Consider the following 18936-nt stretch of genomic DNA (forward strand, 5'->3'; position numbering starts at 1 on the left):
CTAGTAATCTTGTGCGCCCAGTTTCTTTACTGTTGATTTGACATTTTTCTGAGGTGTGTTATATTCCACCTTGAGATGTTCGTATCTGTTTGTTTTAGTGCATGACAACCCGTTTACCTGCCCATAAACCTGCTATCAAAAAGTGTGTGTAGGGAAACCTAAGAAGTTCTGGGACACCATTATATTATACTATGTCGTCCTAGTCGGATCTCTCCGGACATGGTAACACTGTTCCTTACCGGTCTATTTCTTATTTTAAAATCTCTCTATACTCGTTTGTAGTATACATGTACTTGAATTTCGAAAGTTAGCTCATGATCATCACATGAATCTATTTAAAAGTATATAAATATTCATACAATTTCAATGGAGAGAGAGAGAGAGAGAGAGAGAGAGAGAGCGAGAGAGAGAGAGAGAGAATAATTAAATCATTATGAGGGGATTTAAGGGGCGGGGGGGGGGGACATTTTTAAGATAATTTATAAGATTACCAAATAGGCCTCTGACACCCCCCGGAAAACATGGATATCCCTTTGACCCCCCCCCCCCCCGCGAAATGTTTTCTGGATCCACGCATAATTATAGAAATCACACCTCCTTGATCGTCATTATATATTCATTCAATACATGAATATATGTACATTTTAACTCTATAAAGCCTGTCCCGTCCAATTTTGTAACGAAAATAGAGCGTAAGCTTTTTTATACGCTAGATTATTATCATTGATAATTGATGCCTAGAAATAGAGATTTTGATGCGTTTTACACTACAAGAGCGCTACTTTCCGTCAAGAGGTTTTAAAGACTTACCCAGAACACGGAAGTATTACAGAATTCCTGGAGATTTTCGTCCGTCGCCATTACTGAATTATCTTACATTATCACCCATCATTGAATGCACTAAACTTGCAGTGAATTAATAGTCGGAGAATATTGTCGCTGAGAGTAGCGAGGATGTCACATGCTTCCAAGGCTGTGTGTATTGGCCATGCGTATACGCTCAAGGTCTGTCAACGCCAGTCTATAAATAGCACACGGAATCTTTACCTTGGTAAGGTCCGCGTTACGAAGATAGAAAACACAGTATGACGACAATAGAGAAGAGAGAGTGACACCCCCCCCCCCCCGAACAATGTGTCATTATTTTATACACTAATTTCCATGTGCGCTTAAAAAACAATAATTCGAGTGTTCTACGCTGATGTTGTAAGGGGTTTAGAATGAAGTTCCGCTTTGTTCACCACAAAAGGAAGTTTGTTGTTTCTGTTCCTCTCTATCAAAGCCCATTCATAGGACATCCTTTGCAACCCGTAAGTTTCAAGTCATTTAAGTAGGAGAGATCTGGGATCTTAACTTTACGTAGAAAATGTTAAATATCTCACTTCTTTAATATATATTGATAAGCCTAAAGCAATTTGTATCATGTCGGCATGTGATAGTCGCAATTTACAGGGATATTTGTAGACTCATATTGCATTAATATACATCAGAGCGACTACATTTTACAAAGAAGCGGCCGGTATTACCGTATTCAACATCGAATCCAGTGCATCGAATTGAAGCAGCAAAACACCTTCATAAAATATTTTTTTGTACACATCAGAATAATTGTTTTGTAAAATACTGCACGGATATAAGTTTTAAAAAGTACATACTGACGTAAATATAAAGTTAATTATGTAAATGGAGAAATAATTTCTTTTTTGGGAGCTCATTAAGGTGGAATGTCCCTCTGATAAGAGAGATAACTTTCGTAGAAAATAATCTCACTTTGTTTCTGTTAACTCGCAATTATCAAGGCATGTAGCAACAAGGGAGGCGGTGCTGGGCCCAAATTTATGTTGAAAGACATTAATTTAAATTCAAATATAGAAGAAAGAAAATTTGAACGAAACGGGCTGAACCCCAACTGTTCCATGTAGCAGGGGCAAACAAGTAATGACAATTTTTACCAAAATATAACGAGCGAGGTATATAATTATAATTCTCTAGCCCATACACATATACAGCGAATCTTTATTGTGGTCCGTCGGGCAGGTTTGTATAGTTCAGCAAAGAAACACAAAACTGTCAATTAATTGTAAGTTTTCACCTTTATTACAATTTACACATCAATGGTAATGCATGATTATTATGTGTTCTGTATCAAGATAAGTAAGGATTTCATTGTGTTGCTTTAAGATGGGCTTTTATATTGCACTTATGTTCAATAGTGTTGTCTGACTAATGTAGAGGTCGCTGTTGTCACTGGACAGGAAGCCAGCCTACCCACAGATCACCGCAAACCGCTACTGTGTCTATCACAGACAAAAATATAGTGTCCACCACAGATAACTCAGCCCCAAACTTTCACAGTGTCTAACACAGACAATTATTAAGTGTCCACCAGATATCAGCCCCTACCAGACAACTTAGTGCCAACCACAACCAACTGTAACGGGCAATATTAACTGTGTGTTAACATTATACAATAATCTCTGGTTTTAACATTACCAATTATCTCTGGTGTTAATATATCCAATTACCTTTCGTGTGGTTAATACAAATAAGTTATCTCTGGTGTAAACCCTATTGAATTATCTATGGTATGTTAACACTATTGAATTATAAGAGCTAGGATATGAAAGGAAACTTTAAAGATGAGTATCATTAACAAAGAAGAAAATGTTGCCATGGTTATGAAAGAATCCCGTATTCTGACATTTTATATTTCTACAGCAGCAGTACAAGTCTTGATAAACAAAAAAAATATTGTTACATTGTTGCATTCAAAAGCCAGAATCTCAATAAATAATACATAAACCTTAACAAAAAAAATAAAAAAATAAAGCACATGACAACTATGAGATTATCTCCCTTTGTATTCACAAAGGGTGGTATCCCCACAGAGTGGACAGTCTAAGACATGGTCTACAACCTTAAATTACAGTCCAGTGATGGCGGAGATTGGTCATCTCTCCTCACACTAAATATGGTGAATTCTCAAAATTTATCATCAATAAAATCTCATTTAAAAAATACAAAAAGGGATCTACAGAAAATATTTTCTCTTTTCAAAAATGGACATTTTGTGAAAGGTCAGTGACAATGTTGTCCACTGGGTGTTGTCATGGCGATTGGAATGACCTAGAATGCTAATGTTATCACTCTTTTTCATCGGCAGCTGTGGTTCCACGTATTTCACCTTTACTGCGAGCCTGTAACAGAAACACAACCATTAATGAGTGATCACACAACCTACTACCAGCAACATTCTTAGAAAATGAACACCAAAATCGATCCAAAAATATAAAAAAATTACATAATGTATCTGTCTCTGAATATAAGTGTTATAAAGTGTGCTGTTTGTGTTATATTTGTAGTGTTTGTGTGTGTGTGTGTGTTTACATTAGTATACAATGTGATATGTCTGTGTGTGTATATATATATAAGTTTGTAGTATTTGAATATGTATGTTTACATTGGTAAAAAAGGTGATATGTCTGTGTGTGTATATAAAGATGTGGTGTTTGTGTACACTTGTAGACAGTATGCGAGATACATATATTTTTTATATATTTTTGTTGGGGTTATAATGGCTTGCGTTCACATTATTTCAAAAGCTTTGTACATACCTCATCTAGTTCTTTCTTTGTTTGTTCTTCTATTCTTCGAATGTCATCCATTGTTAAACCATGGTATTTATCTAGCCAACAATAAACTTGTCGGTGGAAATTCGTGAATATTCTCTTTTCTTGCTAAAAACACAATAAATGAAAGGTTTCAATGAAATTATCGTAGCATAATTTTGCACAGGCAGAATGATGAGGTTATACAGTAAATTGGATATAACACACAAGGTTAACAATTGAAAACCTTCATTCTTTGCATAGTTCCAAGTGGATTGTATGGGGATTGTATTTATGCTTCATGAGCCATACATTTATCATTAGGTTTTCACAAAAACAGGTTCTTAATTTCATTTCAGAGTTAAATATGAATTGTGCAGGGTTGTCTCTAACATCCAATTCCCCTGCCTATAATGCCTTAATTATCCAGCTATTTCTGCATTTCAAACACAATGTAACTATAAGCAAGACCCCCAGACCCCCTTCTACTTTTTCATATCCTCCTTCTACTTCAATTTTTAGAGACAACCCTGATTATGAGTTCAGTGTCACACATAAAAGAATGTCAAAGTTGATAAAAAGAAAGATAACCCTTCATGGAAGTCAATACACTTACATAAAGCAACACTAACGTAAATCAAAAGGAAACATAATAAATAACAGAATTTTTTAATAAACTTTTCTGGTTTTAGCATTATTCTTTTTTAAGGAGAATAAATAATGGAGTGTGTACTCAGAATCGGAAGTCAAATTTTACCACCACCTGATGGCAACTTCGAAATTTTGTTTACTTCTCTGATGTTAAGAAATAAACTGACAGTTAGTTCTTATTGAAGTTATATGGATCCATCAAAAAAATCAAAATAATTGGTATATATTGTAGGTCCAATTTTGGTCCAGCCCAGAAATAGAAAATTAATAATAACAAAAACACATGGGAAACCAATAGATTACAGCATCATTGATAGACTGTCTCATGGGAAACCAATAGATTACAGCATCATTGATAGACTGTCTCATAACACATGGGAAACCAATATATTACAGCATCATTGATAGACTGTCTCATGGGAAACCAAAAGATTACAGCATCATTGATAGACCGTCTCATAACACATGGGAAACCAATAGATTACAGCATCATTGATAGACTGTCTCATGGGAAACCAATAGATTACAGCATCATTGATAGACCGTCTCATAACACATGGGAAACCAATAGATTACAGCATCATTGATAGACTGTCTCATAACACATGGGAAACCAATAGATTTCAGCATCATAGATAAACTGTCTCATGGGAAACCAATAGATTACAGCATCATTGATAGACTGTCTCATAACACATGGGAAACCAATAGATTACAGCATCATTGATAGACCGTCTCATAACACATGGGAAACCAATAGATTACAGCATCATTGATAGACTGTCTAATAACACATGGGAAACCAATAGATTACAGCATCATTGATAGACTGTCTCATAACACATGGGAAACCAATAGATTACAGCATCATTGATAGACTGTCTCATAACACATGGGAAACCAATAGATTTCTACATCATTGATAGACTGTCTAATAACACATGGGAAACCAATAGATTACAGCATCATTGATAGACTGTCTCATGGGAAACCAATAGATTACAGCATCATTGATAGACTGTCTCATTAAAATGGGAAACCAATAGATTTCTACATCATTGATAGACTGTCTCATAACACATGGGAAACCAATAGATTACAGCATCATTGATAGACTGTCTCATAACATATGGGAAACCAATAGATTACAGCATCAGTGATGGACTGTCTCATAACACATGGGAAACCAATAGATTACAGCATCATTGATAAACGCTCTCATGCACATTGGTTACTCGTTTTTACTTACTGTTTGAATAAACTTCTCCACACGGTTTTGTAGACCAAACCACTTGAATTTGACTGACACTAATTTATAGCAGCACATCACAGGTTCACAGGTTTTCTACAAAGCAATGAAATCTGTACTTGATGAAGCCAAAATTAAATTGATACAGAAACACTGATCCACTAAATGTGAACCCAAAGAAAAAAGAAGTGAGCAAGCCCACACAAACAAATCTCTTGCTGAACAATATAAATGACAGGGTATGCATTAAATGCACCACATATTATAATAGAGGTTTAACTTCCTATAAATAATAGGTAGATATGTTACCTACTGTTTACTGGGACACCATGGGGGAGATATGTTAACTTAACTATTAATTAGGATACAGTAAGGAAGGTCTATTACCCTTCCTGATAATTAGTGAGGAAGATTTGTTGCTCTGTTAATAAGGATAAAGTGAGGTAGAGATGTTACCTTCATTGCTAATTTGGGAACAGATTGGTAGATATGTTACTTTTAGTGTTAATTAGGTGATAGTGAGGTAAATATGTAACTTTATTTGCTAATAAGACACAGTAAAGTATACAAGTTATAGTGCTAGTTAAGATATAGTGAGGTAGATATGTAATTTTTAGTGTTAATTTGGTTACCATGAGATAATATATATGCTACCTTTAGTGTTAATAAGAATACAGTGAGATATTATAAAAATAGTGCCTGATTGGGAGGGTAAGAGTTGAAATTGACACCCCGAGAAAACCATTGTCATCCGACATGTGTCAATTTCAACTCTAACCCTCCCAAACAGGCACAATTTATTTTATTATACTGAATGTCTTAATTTTAAAGAAAACTTCACTGCTTTTATATAGGAATGACGTGAAATTTATGGTGAATTGATACACATAAGTTACACGCATGGAACAATTCGTTGTGTTACCCGTTGCCAAGTGTGTTGCTAACGTTGAGGGTAATTGAACGGATTATCAATTGCATCTCAACCAATCAGATTTTAGTATTTAACATGAAAGTATAATAAATTTAAATGTTACCTTTAGTGTTAATTAGGATACAGTGATATATATATATATATATATTACCTTCCAGTCTCCCTGCAGGGGACCCCTTCCAGTTTTCTCAGATTTCACTTTTGAAGGATCCCATTCTTCTTTGTAATCCTATAACATCATCAACATTACATTTATCTATACTTCTTTGTTAACCTTTAACATCATCAACATTACATTTATCTACTCTTCTTTGTAATCCTATGACATCATCAACATTGCATTTATCTATACTTCTTTGTAATCCTATTACATCATCAACTTTACATATAATTACACTTCTTTGTAATCCTATAACATCATCAATTTATCTATACTTCTTTGTAATCCTATAACATCATCAACTTTACATTTATTTATACTTCTTTGTAATCCTATTACATCATCAACTTTACATTTAGCTATACTTCTTTATAATCCTATAACATCATCAACATTACATTTATCTATACTTCTTTGTAATCCGATAACATCATTAACATTGCATTTATTTATAATTCTTTGTTATCCTATAACATCAACAACATTGCATTTATCTAAATTTCTTTGTAATCCTTTAACATCATCAACATTACATTTATCTATACTTCTTTGTAATCCAATAACATCATCAACATTACATTTATTTATACTTCTTTGTAATCCTATAACATCATCAACTTAACATTTATTTATACTTCTTTGTAATCCTATAACATCATCAACTTAACATTTATCTATACTTCTTTGTAATCCTTTAACATCATTAACATTACTTTTATCTATACTTCTTTGTAATACGATAACATCATCAACATTGCATTTGTTATCCTATAACATCATCAACATTACATTTATTTATATTTTTTGTAATCCTATAACATCAACATTATTTATCCATACTTCTTTGTAATCCTATAACGTCATCAAAGTTATATTTTTCTATAAATCTACAGGGTTATATTTCTTCTCATGAACATTTTACCCTCAATACTGTTAGCTTTAATAACCAGATTACTTTAGAAAAAAAATACTTCTACCTGACCTCACCCAAATTCATACATAGATTGTTAAATGAACATCAAGTATGGTTATATGATGAAGAAATTAGTGGAATTATTGGAGTTGTTGGGAAGAGATCAGGTAATGCTATTCATTGTTATAATAAAGGTCTACAGTGTACTACCTAGGTCTTGTGATAGACTATTTCTCACTGACCATTTGTCATCCCATTGATTCTCATTCTTTATGGATAGATCTTAAGCTTTGTCAATTAAAAACTATCAGGACCTCTGTAAACGTAACGCACAGTAATCATTATATCTTGTGTTGTTGTAATGTTGTGACTATATTCATCATTATATAGCATGTATTTCTATATTGTTACATGTTTTAAATGTAGGGTTCATTGCTGACATCGCAAGTGATTCAGGCTGTTCTTAACAACACCTGAATGTCTGTTGACGGCCTGACCACCGTTACGTCTCAACGAAAGTACTGAACGGACGGCTGGAAAGCATGGTTGCTTCTAATCTAAGCTCTCTATGTAGCTATTAATATCCATCAACTCCTTCAGTAAACTTTATATTATTATTAACATCTTACAAATTAACCGAGTTTTGCTGTATAGGTATACACTCTTATTTTTTATAAATGAAAGAGCTGTAAATTTTCTAAGTTCAAACAACAGTGTCAGTAAATATTCCACGCTCTTACAATGGCATCAGTAAATATTCCACGCTCTAACAATATAATCAGTAAATATTCCACGCTCTAACAATGGCATCAGTAAATATTCCACGCTCTAACAATGGCATCAGTAAATATTCCACGCTCTAACAATGGCATCAGTAAATATTCCACGCTCTAACAATGGCATCAGTAATTATTCCACGCTCTAACAATGGCATCAGTAAATATTTCACGCTCTAACAATATAATCAGTAAATATTCCACGCTCTTACAATGGCATCAGTAATTATTCCACGCTCTAACAATGGCATCAGTAAATATTCCATGCTCTAACAATGGCATCAGTAAATATTCCACGCTCTTACAATGGCATCAGTAAATATTCCACGCTCTAACAATTGCTTCAGTAAATATTCCACACTCTTACAATGGCATCAATAAATATTCCACGCTCTAACAATATAATCAGTAAATATTCCACGCTCTAACAATGGCATCAGTAAATATTCCACGCTCTAACAATGGCATCAGTAATTATTCCACGCTCTAACAATGGCATCAGTAAATATTTCACGCTCTTACAATGGCATCAGTAAATATTCCACGCTCTTACAATGGCATCAGTAAATATTCCACGCTCTAACAATTGCTTCAGTAAATATTCCACGCTCTTACAATGGCATCAGTAAATATTCCAGGCTCTAACAATATAATCAGTAAATATTCCAGGCTCTAACAATGGCATCAGTAAATATTCCACGCTCTAACAATGGCATCAGTAAATATTCCACGCTCTAACAATATAATCAGTAAATATTCCACGCTCTAACAATGGCATCAGTAAATATTCCACGCTCTAACAATGGCATCAGTAAATATTCCACGCTCTAACAATGGCATCAGTAATTATTCCACGCTCTAACAATGGCATCAGTAAATATTCCACGCTCTAACAATATAATCAGTAAATATTCCACGCTCTTACAATGGCATCAGTAATTATTCCACGCTCTAACAATGGCATCAGTAAATATTCCAGGCTCTAACAATGGCATCAGTAAATATTCCACGCTCTTACAATGGCATCAGTAAATATTCCACGCTCTAACAATTGCTTCAGTAAATATTCCACACTCTTACAATGGCATCAATAAATATTCCACGCTCTAACAATATAATCAGTAAATATTCCACGCTCTAACAATGGCATCAGTAAATATTCCACGCTCTAACAATGGCATCAGTAATTATTCCACGCTCTAACAATGGCATCAGTAAATATTTCACGCTCTTACAATGGCATCAGTAAATATTCCACGCTCTTACAATGGCATCAGTAAATATTCCACGCTCTAACAATTGCTTCAGTAAATATTCCACGCTCTAACAATGGCATCAGTAAATATTCCAGGCTCTAACAATATAATCAGTAAATATTCCAGGCTCTAACAATGGCATCAGTAAATATTCCACGCTCTAACAATGGCATCAGTAAATATTCCACGCTCTTACAATGGCATCAGTAAATATTCCACGCTCTAACAATGGCGTCAGTAAATATTCCACGCTCTAACAATGGCATCAGTAAATATTCCACGCTCTAACAATGGCATCAGTAAATATTCCACGCTCTAACAATGGCATCAGTAAATATTCCACGCTCTAACAATGGCATCAGTAAATATTCTACGCTCTAACAATATAATCAGTAAATATTCCACGCTCTAACAATTGCTTCAGTTAATATTCCATGCTCTAACAATGGCATCAGTAAATATTCCGCACTCTTACAATGGCATCAGTAAATATTCCATGCTCTTACAATGGCATCAGTAAATATTCCACGCTCTAACAATATAATCAGTAAATATTCCACGCTCTAACAATTGCTTCAGTTAATATTCCACGCTCTAACAATGGCATCAGTAAATATTCCGCACTCTAACAATAGCATCAGTTAATATTCCACGCTCTAACAATGGCATCAGTAAATATTCCACGCTCTAACAATGGCATCAGTAAATATTCCACGCTCTAACAATGGCATCAGTAAATATTCCACGCTCTAACAAATGGCATCAGTAAATATTCCACGCTCTAACAATGGCATCAGTAAATATTCCACGCTCTAACAATGGCATCAGTAAATATTCCACGCTCTAACAATGGCATCAGTAAATATTCCACGCTCTAACAATAGCATCAGTTAATATTCCACGCTCTTACAATGGCATCAGTAAATATTCCATGCTCTAACAATGGCATCAATAAATATTCCACGCTCTAACAATGGTATCAGTAAACTACTGGATGTCTTTTTCTAAGTCTCACGGTCATCTAGCTCATGTATAATAAACATCATGCATAATGAACATTCATAATATTAATTGAATAGGTTCTGACGCTCCAAAAGAATAATTTTTAATAATAATTTGTATTGACAGAATAATTTATTTCTGTTTCCTCCTCTACTCTTGTTTTGTGTTAACTATTGCCAACTAAGAATATCATCATGTATGCAAGTGTCAACCATTAAAATAAATTTACTTGATGTTGATTCTCTACTGGTAAATTGTCTAAAATATTTTATTTATAAGTTCAAACTTAGAGCTAAGATAATATTTTTCATACAAAATGTTAACATTATAATCTCATATACCTAAAATATGTTCTATAGTTTAATTAATTTCAGTTGGAATCTTGAATTTTCATACAAATTATTCAATGTGCTAAAAATGTGTCTATAGTTTGGTATAGTAATGTGTGATGTCTAATAACAATGCTGAGTAAGCCATCCTCACTGGATTCTAGAAACATCTGGTGTCTGAGATAAATAAGCAAACCACAAAGTCTTACAAACTCCATAGAGTTTTAAACTGAAAGCATTAATGCTAAATAAAACCTTTGCCAATTCTGCACCAAAAGCTTTAAGAAAATCTATTGGGAAGATATTATTCTGCATTGTCAACATATACACATATATTGAAAACTGTGTTGAGATTAGAAACTGGTATGAATTAGACTAATTGCTATGTAAATCATTGTAGTGGTATGAATTAGACTAATTGCTATGTAAATCATTGTAGTGGTATGAATTAGACTAATTGCTATGTAAATCATTGTAGTGGTATGAATTAGACTAATTGCTATGTAAATCATTGTAGTGGTATGAATTAGACTAATTGCTATGTAAATCATTGTAGTGGTATGAATTAGACTAATTGCTATGTAAATCATTGTAGTGGTATGAATTAGACTAATTGCTATGTAATCATTGTAGTGGTATGAATTAGACTAATTGCTATGTAAATCATTGTAGTGGTATGAATTAGACTAATTGCTATGTAAATCATTGTAGTGGTATGAATTAGACTAATTGCTATGTAAATCATTGTAGTGGTATGAATTAGACTAATTGCTATGTAAATCATTGTAGTGGTATGAATTAGACTAATTGCTATGTAATCATTGTAGTGGTATGAATTAGACTAATTGCTATGTAAATCATTGTAGTGGTATGAATTAGACTAATTGCTATGTAAATCATTGTAGTGGTATGAATTAGACTAATTGCTATGTAAATCATTGTAGTGGTATGAATTAGACTAATTGCTATGTAAATCATTGTAGTGGTATGAATTAGACTAATTGCTATGTAAATCATTGTAGTGGTATGAATTAGACTAATTGCTATGTAAATCATTGTAGTGCATAGAGAAAAATAATTGTTCAGAGAGATGTCAACATCTTGTTATAATGTAGATTAGAGATTCACAAAATGTGACAATCAGGGAAACATATATCTTACCCTCTGCAGGTCATAAAATATAAAAACAAAACATGATGCATGCAAATTTACCACCACAGCTGTGGGTACATAATGGATGACATGGTTTTTGGGGAAGTTCAAGGACAACAAGAGGGGGGTCAAGGTCTCTTTATGTCTACAGTCTCCTGGCCAGGCATCATCACCCAGTGATAATGTTGCTGACACTGGGAACAAGCTGAACAGCATTTTCCAACCTTGTAATTCATTTTGTTTGACCTTTGGACTTCAACACTCCTACATTTACATATATTAACTTTGGATGCAAAACTTGTTTGTTATATTTGAGCTTTATATCCAAGCACTAGCAAGAATCTTTTTATTCAGAAAAAGACAGAAAGCATGGATTTAAACTTTGTTATTGCATTAAGCATGTAAGACATGATCAAAACAAACAACTTTGTCAGTGTTATACCAAGATACCTTAAAACAGCTATTGTACAAGACAATGATAAACATCTAGATGACTTTGTTGGTTATAGCAACAGACAACCATGTATATCTAAATGATTAAGTATGACCTACCAAGAGCATTACATAATGATATACTTCTATACTCTGTCCCAAGTTTCTACTTCCACCACTTTTTGAGTAATATCTTGATATTCATAAATACCTTTGAGCCCAAACTATACCCATTCACTAGGATGAAAAAAATCCAGATCATATGTTTAGAAATGCCTCCTCTGCAACTTCAGGTTTAATACACAGTCCAAAAAAGAAAGTCTACTGGGATTTTGCATTGCAAAAGACATGAAAGTATAAGGATGATAATGTTGAACAATTGTGTGAGGAGCCTTAAAGGGGCATGGTCACGATTTTTGTCAAATTTTATTTTTCTGTTTTTATTATTTAAAATGCTTCAGGAATGTATTTTTAATGATCAAATGCAATTTGGGTGCCAGTCGATGAGTTTTAAGCAAGACACAGAGCTCACAATCCTTCGTCATGTAAACAAGGCTCGTGCCCTTTTTTTGTTTACATAGGTTTAATATACCAGTAAAAATCTTTTTCAAGCTGATTTTTCTATCTTCTTACTCATTCTAAGCATGAATAAACAGTTCCTAACGATTAACACATTCATTTTAGGTCTAAAACTGGAAATTTCTCTCCATTATTCAAAATGTAAACAAAAGCTTTGTTTATATTGTAAAGAATTGAACGCTCTGTAACTCGCTAATATCTCAAAGAATTGACACTCAAATTTTGGATGCCTATTAAAAATGCCTAACTGAAGCATTGTAAACATTAAAATCGAAAAAATAATTTTTGACTAAAATTGTGACCATGCCCCTTTAAGTACATGTACTTCCAAATCGAGAGAAAATGTAAACACTTCTTATTTTGAATCTCCATATGATGCTTGTTTTTGTTTCTTTGAAATTCTCCGGGTAAAAGCAGATGATGTATCAAAGAAAATATTTTGGATTTATTGTCTTTTATGGATTTGAATTGTACTTCACTGACACTTCACAGGTATGATTACCGGTATATTAATTAACAAGTGAAAAGCTGTCAATGTGACAGCAAACCTGGTTTTCTTTTCTGTGAACTGTATCCATAATCCATGTTAACCCGTATCCAGTGAAATGGAGTACCCTATATGCAATATTTTGCCAAAAAATGACTAAGTTCAAAAGCTGGTATTTTTTTTATTAATTATCAGATATCAAAATCCTTGTAATATGAACATCTCTGATATATGTACAATTGATCTGCAAAAGAACAACTTCCTATCTTGAAAATTGTAGGAGGAGTTATCCCTACAATGAGGGTACCCTATATGAAATATTTTGCAAAAAAATGACTACGTTCAAAAGCTGGTATTTTTTTCATAAATTATCGGGAATTAAAATCCTAGCAATATGCACACCTCTAATATATGTACAATTGATCTGCAAAAGAACAACTTATTATCTTGAAAACTGTAGGAATAGTTATCCGTACAATGAGGGTACCCTTTTGGCAACAGCCCACCCGCCCGCCATTTTCACCATTTTAATAACCGGATTTTTTCGTTGGAAAACCCGGTTAAAATCATAAAAAAGTGATGGAAGCGATAACTTGGGACAGACTATAGTTGACTTTGGTTGGGCCACCAGTAACATAAACCTAAGAAATACTTACAGAGGACTTGATAGGATCGTTAGCAATATCAATGTTTTCTATCTTCCTAATCTTCAAATCGTCAGGGGGCAGTTGGTGTATCTGTAGAAAATACACACATATAATTTAATACATTGGGAGTTGGAGTATCCATAGAAACATTAAAATTATATACATAGTACAACATTAATGACTGTGATGTTGGTATCAGTGTCTCTAAACAGTGTCCTTTCTTTTTATGACATTTTACTTCATCAGTGAGACCTTTCACACTAAATCATGCTTAAAAAGAACTGGTGCCAAAAACCAGCTAATACTGTCTTTGCTATATCTCTTTCAAAGCTAAATTACAAGGGTCAATAAAAAATACAAACTGGCTGTTTATCATATTTTTTCATAAAAGTACTATCTAAGAAATAAATCTAGGCACCAACACTTATTTTATTGATAAGTGAAGTTTCAGTCAGTTCAATGGAATGGTACTTTTGTTATCCGATTTTAAAAACAACATGTTTTGTCATCACGTAGCACAGTAATCTTTGAAACATGACACAAGTTTTCATCATTTTTTATTGCCCCTCACACGAATATGAAATTCATGCATTTAACAAAAAATAGTAGAATGTTGTAGCTCTTAACAAGGTAGATTTACAACAGAGTAAATATGCATGTCATCAGTGCCTTGTTATAAATGTGTATCACTGTAAGTAGATCTATAATTAATCTGCCATAATATACGTACATTTTCCTGAGTTCCCCTGTCTGGACAGTGCATTGTCTCAATTTTGATGTAGAAATTCTCCTTCATATAGTCAGGGTTCTAAAAAACAAAAACAATCTCTAGTAAATGTAGAGTAAGAGACACATAAGACATGTAACATTAACGGCAGAGGTTTTATTGCAATTTCATCTGCCCACTGAGTAAGGAAAACACTGAGAGAAAACAGGTGAAACAGCAGACTCAGAAATAACAGGTGATACACAGACTCAGAGATAACAGGTGATACACAGACTCACAGATAACAGGTGATACACAGACTCAGAAATAACAGGTGATACACAGACTCCGAAATAACAGGTGATACACAGACTCAGAAATAACAGGTGATACACAGACTCAGAGATAACAGGTGATACACAGACTCAGAGATAACAGGTGATACACAGACTCCGAAATAACAGGTGATACACAGACTCAGAGATAACAGGTGATACACAGACTCAGAGATAACAGGTGATACACAGACTCACAGATAACAGGTGATACACAGACTCACAGATAAAAGGTGATACACAGACTCCGAAATAACAGGTGATACACAGACTCAGAAATAACAGGTGATACACAGACTCACAGATAAAAGGTGATACACAGACTCACAGATAACAGGTGAAAGGGCAGACTCACCGTCACAATGGTCCTACAGTAGGGGTAGGCATTCCAAGCCTTCTCATGAATCTCTAGTGATCCTTTGGGAGCAATCAGTCGAATAAAGGCTGGGACACGACTGAAACAATAGGGTTATTTTTAATGTAACACTTTTCTGAAATTTCACAAATATTTTTGAAATACTCAATCTATATACACTACATATATACATCTATCTGCACACATTAAATGGTTAAAAAATCGTAAATGAAGAAGTCTAACTATTTGAAGGAAAAAAAACAAAACTAAAACCTTATCACAAAATCCTACAAATATTACCCAAAGCCTGTTAAGCCTTCTGTCTATATCTGTCAGACAGATATACATACTGGCTGTGAGGCAATGTTCCTACCTTGCTAAGTGGTACACTTTGTGGGTGTACTGGCCCTTTGTTAGGGGAGGTCCCCCAGGGGTAAGGGGGAGTAGGGGACTTTCTGGTGGGTAGTTGTTCTCATCAAATGGTTCGTTTACCCTCACTTCGATCCCCTCCCCTCCTCCGGTCTCATTCTTGCTGGCTTCAGCTACAGACCACAGCTGTCCAACTTGGTACTGAAATAGGTTCATGTCAAGTTTGTGAGTGGTGGTCATTGGGAAAGCAGTTTGATTGATCTTACATTCTAAACTTGTTCTCAAACAATGAGTTATCAACCCTGTGACATTGTCATTTTTTATTTTATAAAACATTCTGGTGTTTGCTTGCCTTTACTCTAGAGCACTAAAAAAAATGTCGAAATTTCAATTTTCCAAAAATACCTTTTAAGAAGTACTTTAAAAATATTGCCAATGTTACTTGAAACACAAAATCAGAAGTTTCATTAAAAGAGAAAAAAATTAAGCTGATTTAAGCAGCCCACTGTTTACTATTGATCTGTAGAGATCCTGATTGTGAGGATGTTAGAGTGCTTAGTTTATAGAGTATTGATCTAGATAAAAAAAATGTGTGTATCAGATCATCAAGAAGTGTGTGTATAATCTACAAGAAGTTAGCTGGCTCTGTAAGCCAGCTGTTAGGTATTTTTAGTGTGCTCTGTCATATCTTTATTGATATATATACATACACTTACAACAAACAGAATTCAACTATCAATGGTTGAACACTGTGTGATGAAGTCTTGTTTATGTACATAGAGGATTGCATTATTTTAGAACAGACCGATGCACCTATATGCTGGCATCCAATCACACCGGGTTTAACTATGTAAGAACCCTGGGGCTGGGACAGCGGTCAGCCCCGGGCCCTTCCTCTCCTACCTAAACTCTCTTCCCACCTGTCACAGGTAGTTGAGCAGGTAGACAGGTAACAGAGGGGCACCAATCAGAACACCTTGATCAACATTACTAATCATTAGAACTATTTACTGTAACACTATCTCTCACTCAATACATATACTACGATCACTCAGTGTTAAAAAGATACCAATATGAGATATTACTTTTATAAACTTAAGACTGGGGATTTATAGCTTTCTAGCTTCACTAAAAAATTCCTTAAACATCTCTTTTTTCCCCTTGCTTTATAATTCACAGCACTCAAGACAGTGTGTATTTATCAAAACAAATATTACTTTGTTCATTAAAGATCTGTACCTTGTGTTATTTAGAATACAATTATTAAAGGGATGAAAGAAATAATGGCTGTTGAGTTCTCACCAACAATTATTCATACAAAATTGAATCTTCACACTAACAAAAGTTATAAACAGTATAGATGTCATAAAAAACTAAATGTAATACTGCTTATCATATCATCCCTAACAAGCACCCCAACCACTATGAAAACTGTGAAAATGGAATGTACCTACAGTTTTATGGTATTTGTATTAAAATCTTTTCTGTGATCGTTTTTTAGTTTAAGAAATGTTCGAAAAAAAATTGAAATTCATATAACCTTTTAATGATTGTTATAAATACTTTCCTTTACAATAAGATAATCCACTCAAGTTTTATTTATTGATTTACTTCCATGGAAAAAATATATAGCAAAAATGGTTTAATACACAACTGATAGGAAAGTCCGAAACTATCACTTTCAGGAAATATTTATCATTTATTGAGTCGTTCATAGAATATTTGTTTGTTTTTAACACTAGCACTTCTTTATGTGCAGATTACTGAACTTCATTGTTACACTCTTTTCGTAATGACTGACTTTCGATACATAATGGAAAATACAGACAATTGGATGATTTAGATATACAGGGAGAAGTGTTATGACTATGTAAGGACCAGCAACACAATGAAAGAGTAAAATTTCATTACAAGTTAACAAATGAAGCCTTTATTTTCCGACAATTGAAAAAAGCTGAAGAGGGTGCTTAAGAGGGATAATACGGATATTTACTAATTTTAAAATGATATTGAATTATTCAACATAATCAACAGCTATAGAACTGTCAAATAAAATTGAATTCTATCATACTACAAGCAATCTCACAAGAGAGAAAAAACATTACCTCATCAACAGTCATTGGTAAAACTATGCGACTGAAAAAGAATAAACATTCGCTTTAATAACAATTCATGCACAAAAATACATTTCAGATTAGTTAAATCAACATGATTCTTAACTCTGAGCCTTTAAGATTTTTTAATTAGATATTATCTAATTAATATTAAAGAAATTAAAGAAATGTGAATCATATTCACTGGTCAATCACTATTTATATTCACTTATTTCTTCATCAGATATTATAGATGTCCAAATGCTATCTGTTTCACTATGATAATGAAATCTTTGTGAGATTTCAAAGTTCATAATCTTTCACAAAAAACATGGATACTGATGTGGCCAAATTTGACCCTATTTTCAGGACATTCCGAAACTAGCAAGGACAATAAACACTATTTGTGATGATTGATTTATCTCGACACCTAGTTTTTGTAAAGGTTGGTGTAGTTAATTTACTTAAAACTTGTGCGTCAAAGGTTTCAATCCCCTTTGCATGTCACTACACTACACAAGTATTGACAACGACGAAATACAGTTTCATTTTCATGCTGAAAAGCCGAATCCAATTCCATTTTTCACAGGACTTCTATGTCTTTGACTTAAACCAGAAGATAGCTTAAGAAGAGAATAATTGTGATTTTAACAAGATCAGCTGGTTCCCTGTGACTCAACACAATCTGGAGAACTAGGGCAAAAAGCCGACAATCACACACTGAACTGCTTCGTTCTAAAACTCACGTTAACGGCAAAATGACAACAAATTTAAAACGTGTTAGTTCATGGAGTCACTTACTACTCGCTAATGTTGGGAGAGGACGGCATGACTGCGATCTCTCGGTTTCCAGTGAATTCTGAGTTGACGGGGTGGAACGAAGTGACGTCAGTTGCGCCGCAGCAA

At 33.9% G+C, this 18936-nt stretch overlaps 2 protein-coding genes across 2 annotated transcripts in view; both read right to left on the bottom strand.

The window, feature by feature from the left end:
• Window positions 1-1112, bottom strand: part of LOC105335124 (ATP-binding cassette sub-family C member 3) — a 30804-nt gene extending 29692 nt beyond the window's left edge. The window contains exon 1 of the mRNA XM_034482850.2: window positions 811-1112. Coding sequence (XP_034338741.2) covers window positions 811-861 — 51 coding nt within the window. The 5' untranslated portion in view covers window positions 862-1112. The remainder of the gene's footprint in view (window positions 1-810) is intronic.
• A 962-nt stretch (window positions 1113-2074) lies between these two features.
• On the bottom strand, window positions 2075-18935 carry LOC105335125 (phosphatidylinositol transfer protein alpha isoform). The gene is made up of 10 exons (XM_034482856.2): window positions 18832-18935; window positions 18043-18073; window positions 15942-16138; window positions 15569-15668; window positions 14903-14980; window positions 14182-14262; window positions 6591-6668; window positions 5509-5604; window positions 3615-3737; window positions 2075-3197 (listed from the first exon to the last, which is right to left on the bottom strand). The coding sequence occupies exons 1-10, from the start codon at window positions 18858-18860 to the stop codon at window positions 3144-3146; spliced, it is 867 nt and encodes a 288-aa protein (XP_034338747.1). The 5' UTR covers window positions 18861-18935; the 3' UTR covers window positions 2075-3143.
• Between the last annotated feature and the right edge of the window lies 1 nt (window position 18936).

Source organism: Magallana gigas, chromosome 3, assembly GCF_963853765.1.
Source record: "Magallana gigas chromosome 3, xbMagGiga1.1, whole genome shotgun sequence".
In the NCBI taxonomy this organism is placed as follows: domain Eukaryota; kingdom Metazoa; phylum Mollusca; class Bivalvia; order Ostreida; family Ostreidae; genus Magallana; species Magallana gigas.

Excerpts from the sequence above, each read along its gene's own strand:
- LOC105335125 (XM_034482856.2), bottom strand. The coding sequence starts at position 18,860 with ATGCCGTCCTCTCCCAACATTAGCGAGTA. Across the intron at positions 14,981-15,568 it reads ACTGTAGGACCATTGTGACG|AACCCTGACTATATGAAGGA; the intron begins GTGAGTCTGCCC and ends TTTGTTTTTTAG. Across the intron at positions 3,738-5,508 it reads TGGAGAAGTTTATTCAAACA|CAAGAAAAGAGAATATTCAC; the intron begins GTAAGTAAAAAC and ends TTGTGTTTTTAG.